The 4,611-nt window shown below is 44.5% G+C and overlaps 1 protein-coding gene across 2 annotated transcripts; it reads right to left on the reverse strand.

Annotated features, from left to right (window-relative positions):
* Nucleotides 1-459: 459 nt before the first annotated feature.
* LOC307231147 (olfactomedin-4-like) lies at nucleotides 460-3,532 on the reverse strand. Of its 2 annotated transcripts, none has more exons than XM_080001734.1 (5): nucleotides 3,487-3,532; nucleotides 3,017-3,175; nucleotides 2,173-2,385; nucleotides 1,795-1,927; nucleotides 460-1,608 (listed from the first exon to the last, which is right to left on the reverse strand). In XM_080001734.1, the coding sequence occupies exons 1-5, from the start codon at nucleotides 3,517-3,519 to the stop codon at nucleotides 770-772; spliced, it is 1,377 nt and encodes a 458-aa protein (XP_079857860.1). In that variant the 5' UTR covers nucleotides 3,520-3,532; the 3' UTR covers nucleotides 460-769. The 2 variants fall into 2 exon arrangements, with proteins under 2 accessions (XP_079857860.1, XP_079857859.1); XM_080001733.1 differs by having other exon boundaries at nucleotides 3,017-3,178; nucleotides 3,487-3,526.
* Between the last annotated feature and the right edge of the window lie 1,079 nt (nucleotides 3,533-4,611).

A 4,611-nucleotide genomic window follows, 5' to 3' on the forward strand; every position in this document is an offset into this window, starting at 1 on the left:
ATTAGGAACATCCTGACATAGAACAAGAGTAGAATACAATAGTCATAGAACTGTAGTTACATAACTGCAGTAACTCTCAAACTGTTGGCTTTGGTGCACGGCACGGCAGTCATATCAACCGCGTTCATGTCATCTCTCCCTGCTACTCAGGTTCACTCGTACGATCGGTCCCTGCATCCTGAAACACATGTTCCAATGGCGTTCTTCCTTTGGCCGTCATCTCGCATCTAATTGGTCCATGCTTTCCAGAACAAATCTGTCCAATCCCCATCCACCATGTCTTACATAAGAGCTGCCAGCTCTGACAGAGAGAATCATTCGCCCTATGTTGAAGTTATAATATTTTTGCCTGATCCCTGTTTGAGGGAAAAGGACTAGTTATAGCAATCTAAACACTACCAAAGAAATGAAATCACTATTTGGATTCAGTGAATAATGATTTCATGAATTCTGTAAAGATCATATAAAATGAAGCTTTATTTTCATTACAAGGTTTTGTTTTGCTCAGCACACCCCTATAAGTAAGTTCAGATGTACTGTATTTAACAAATAACAAATCGTTGCCTACTTGCCAGGATCTTGGTCCAGCAAACTAATAATTGAAGAATAATAACGACTTGTAACCAGGAAGTTAGTGATATTATTTTTGGCTTACTTCTTTTTATTATGCTTGTTTGAATGTTTATATATATTCGTTCAACAATAGATTTACAGTTAGTAAATGTATTGGCACAGGTAGCATTTCAAATCATAAATGTTAACACTGTGATTATGAGGACAGGACCTGGTAAGCCAGTAAATAGCCGTCGTTGTACATGTAGATGTGTCTGTCCGTAGGGTTGTAGCTCAGGCTGGCCACACCCTTCCCCACCTTCTCCAGTGGCAGCGCTAGCGTGTTGTCCTCTCTGCCAGTGGCCGTGTCGAAGGCGTAGAACACCTCTTCGCTGAACTCATCCACATAGCGTGTGGCATACAGCACACCGCACACCATGAAGGCGTTGCTTGCCGCCTTCTTGAACAACCGGGTCTCCCAGGTGTGCGTCACGTTGAGTTCCTGACCATCCCAGCCTAGGCGACTCACCACCAGGTTACCGTGGTTGCCCACCGTGGCGTAGATGGCCCAGATCCCTGTCTCATCTGCCTCGATGTCCACGTCACTGTTTGGGTGACAGTCATAGTAACAGTAGGGGAACTTGTTGCCCACACCGTTCCCGGGCAGAGTCACCCGCTTGACGGCATTGTCCGTCAGGTTATAGCGGCAGACATCGGCGGACTGGTAGCAGTGGTAGTAGAATGCCTCGCCATACAGGACGCCGCTCGGGCCCTCATTGCTGTCCTTGTGGGTTTGGGACGGTGCAATGGCAGCATCCCGGTAGGTTTTGGAGACCATGAAGTCATCGTAGGAGGAATAGAGCCGCAGAGTGTTGCCCGAAGCGTGTTTGTAGACCAGGGGTTGGACCCAGTAGCTGTCCCTCTGTCCCGGGCTCTGATCTTGAGCCTGTTTGCCCCAGGATCCAGAGATGTAGCTCTTGCCAAAGGGGCTGATCTTGGTCACTACAGGGCTGCTGATGTTGGTGATCAGACCACTGACACAGTGCCCCTGATTACCTGTAAGAAGGTGTGGAGAGAAATGTCAGGGGGCACTTTCTGTTTGTCCACCACCTATTTGTCCCCCTCTTTCTTCCCCAAACACACTCTCCCCTTACTTTATAACATTTCCTGTCTCACTCTCTCATTACATTTCCTCCTTGTCTATGTTACATTACTGCATCCATGCACACACAATGCACGTACGTCGAAAGTCTTTGGGGATTGAGCGACAGGACTCTGCAGTGTTCTTCAGGTGCCGCAGTTTTTCTTTGACTGTCTGCATATTATAGGTGTCAGACTTATGCATCCTTTGCACGTCTTCCTGTAGTTGAGCCACCTGATGAGGGACAGAGGCAGACAGTGAGAGGTAACAGCATAAGCTCGGGTTAGGTTTTCTGACATAGGCGTGAAATACTATTTGTCAGATCTTTCATCTGGGTCTGAATATCAGTGTGTTGTGTTTGTTAACCAAACATAAATCATAAAACAGGTCATATGGATGTCTGACTGTGAGACTTTTGGCAGATGTTTTTACATTAATCAAAGATTTTCTGACGCTCTGACCCTTGACTGCACTTTTACCTCATTCGAGAGCTTCTGCGTTGCTTCAGTCCATTTCTCAATATGGAGGAGTCCAATGTCATCCTCCAGTTGTTTTAGCTCCTGGCCCAGCCGGCGCAGAGACAGGGCCGAGTACAAGCCCTTGTTATTTAGGTACTGGTAAGGCTCCAGGCGGGCCTTCAGGTCCTGCACCAGATACAGCATCCCGGGGAGTTTTTCCCTGGAATCCGTTACCTTTTGTGGGAAGGTATGGGACAGAGAAACTGCACCACTCAACATAAAACTTCAGTGTCCAGTCTTTGGTAGAATGGAAGAACCTTAACCTCAATGCAATTTATTGTATAACCTGTGACTGGGCTATATTAATGGTTTGTCTTTCTCATATGGCTCTGTGGAATACTGGATTCTGATCAGCCGCCAGTTACTTCTGAATAATGACTGATGACTGATCAGTTAAAACCACAACGTCCCATTCAGCATGGTCCATTTCACTTAATTAATGTCTAACTCCAATTCATCGTTCATAACAGTAAATAGGTCAGTCATTTGTAGGGTGAATAGTTACTATAGCTATATTGTTGCAGTGTTAGCTATGTAACTGTGGACTATTTTTCTTAGTGCAAGCTTTTAAACTTTAAAAAAAGACATAGTAGTGTTTAAATAATTTTGAATCAATTATTGGGTCAGTGTTTTGAGTTATTTCACAAGTAGCCGTGCAATGAGTGGGATAATGTGCAGCCAGCTGGTCACTATCAGCTATTTCACCGGGAAGACATAGATAGATAGATAGATAGATAGATAGATAGATAGATAGATAGATAGATAGATAGATAGATAGATAGATAGATAGATAGATAGATCATACCATCTCCTGCAGTTTGTTCAGCGAGTCCTCACAGTGTTCGACCAACTGCAGTGCAGCCTCATACTTGGGACCAGGGAAGGACCAGGTGCTGGAGTTCACCAGACACAGGCACGAATCACCCTTCGTCTGGCCAATAACACGCAGAGGCTGGCCATCTCCCTGCTTCATACACACACGGACACACACAGACACACACAAACACAAACACACACACACACACACGGACACACACACACACACACACACACACACACACAGACACACACAAACACAGTTGTCTCAGACCACTAATCCAGACAGACAGTCCTCAAGGTAAAGATTTATAAAAGAGAACTGGTAGCAGTAATGGTTTTATCTGACCACAGTACAACTGGTTCAGGTTTGCCAGCCTTCAAATTGAATAATCGCTTTTCAGTGTTCAAATGATTCAAATTCTAATGAAAAGATCCAGGTTTCAAAATACTACTCACTGTGGACCATAGCAATAGAAGCACGAGCAGCATGGTTCGAGGAGGAATAAACATTGACTCAAAATGATAAAAGTCATCTCAAATGACCTCCCTCTATATGTGTCTCTCTCTCTCTCTCTCTCTCTCTCTCTCTCTCTCTCTCTCTCTCTCTCTCCCCCTCCCTCTTGTTATATCTTTCTGTCACTTTCTCCAACATGCCTACACAGGGTGACCACCTAATACAGTTCACTGGGTAATTTTGTTTTTTTCGAAACTGCGAACACCAGAAGAGGTACTTCCCTGGCGTTGCCACAACTTCTTCCAAGGTTTTGCTGATTGTCATTTTTGAAGAATTTTGAACCAAAGTGACACGGACAGTATTTTACAAGTATTACTGTGTTGAGGATGTAAGCTGTGTGCAATAAGGGTGAATCAGACAGACAGTCCTCAAGGTAAAGATTTATAAAAGAGAACTGGTAGCAGTAATGGTTTTATCTGACCACAGTACAACTGGTTCAGGTTTGCCAGCCTAAAAATTGAATAATCTCTTTTCAGTGTTCAAATGATTCAAATTCAAATTTAAATTCTAATGAAAAGATCCAGATTTCAAAATACTACTCACTGTGGACCATAGCACTGTGGACTTGAGCTGCTCTGTCTGACTTTAAGACCTTTCTATCTTCCGCGAGAATTCGGATCATTACTGTTGGGCGCGGTGTATGTGCCACCGAGTGGCAAGGCTGCGCTTGCTGCCGCCACCATCGCGGACTCTGTCCACAAAATGCAACAGAAACATCCAGACGCTCCTGCAATTGTGCTGGGGGACCTCAATCACTGCAGTCCGGACAGTGTACTGCCTGGCTTTTGCCAAGTAGTCAAAAATGGGACAAGAAAAAATAAAATTCTTGATAAAGGCTATGTGAATGTTAACAATGCCTTTGCATCCAGAATTAGACCACCTATCGCCAACTCTGACCACAATGTGGCGTATTTAATGCCAACATGTAAATCAAAATTTAAAAGCAGTAAACCGGTGGCGAGGGAAATAAGGGACTGGTCCTGTGAAGCCAAAGAGAAGCTTAAAGCTTGCTTCGATTTGACCGATTGGTCACTGTTCCACAACCCATGCTCCTTAGATGAAACTGC

The sequence above is a fragment of the Zeus faber genome, assembly GCF_960531495.2.
Source record: "Zeus faber genome assembly, chromosome: 6".
NCBI lineage: Eukaryota > Metazoa > Chordata > Actinopteri > Zeiformes > Zeidae > Zeus > Zeus faber.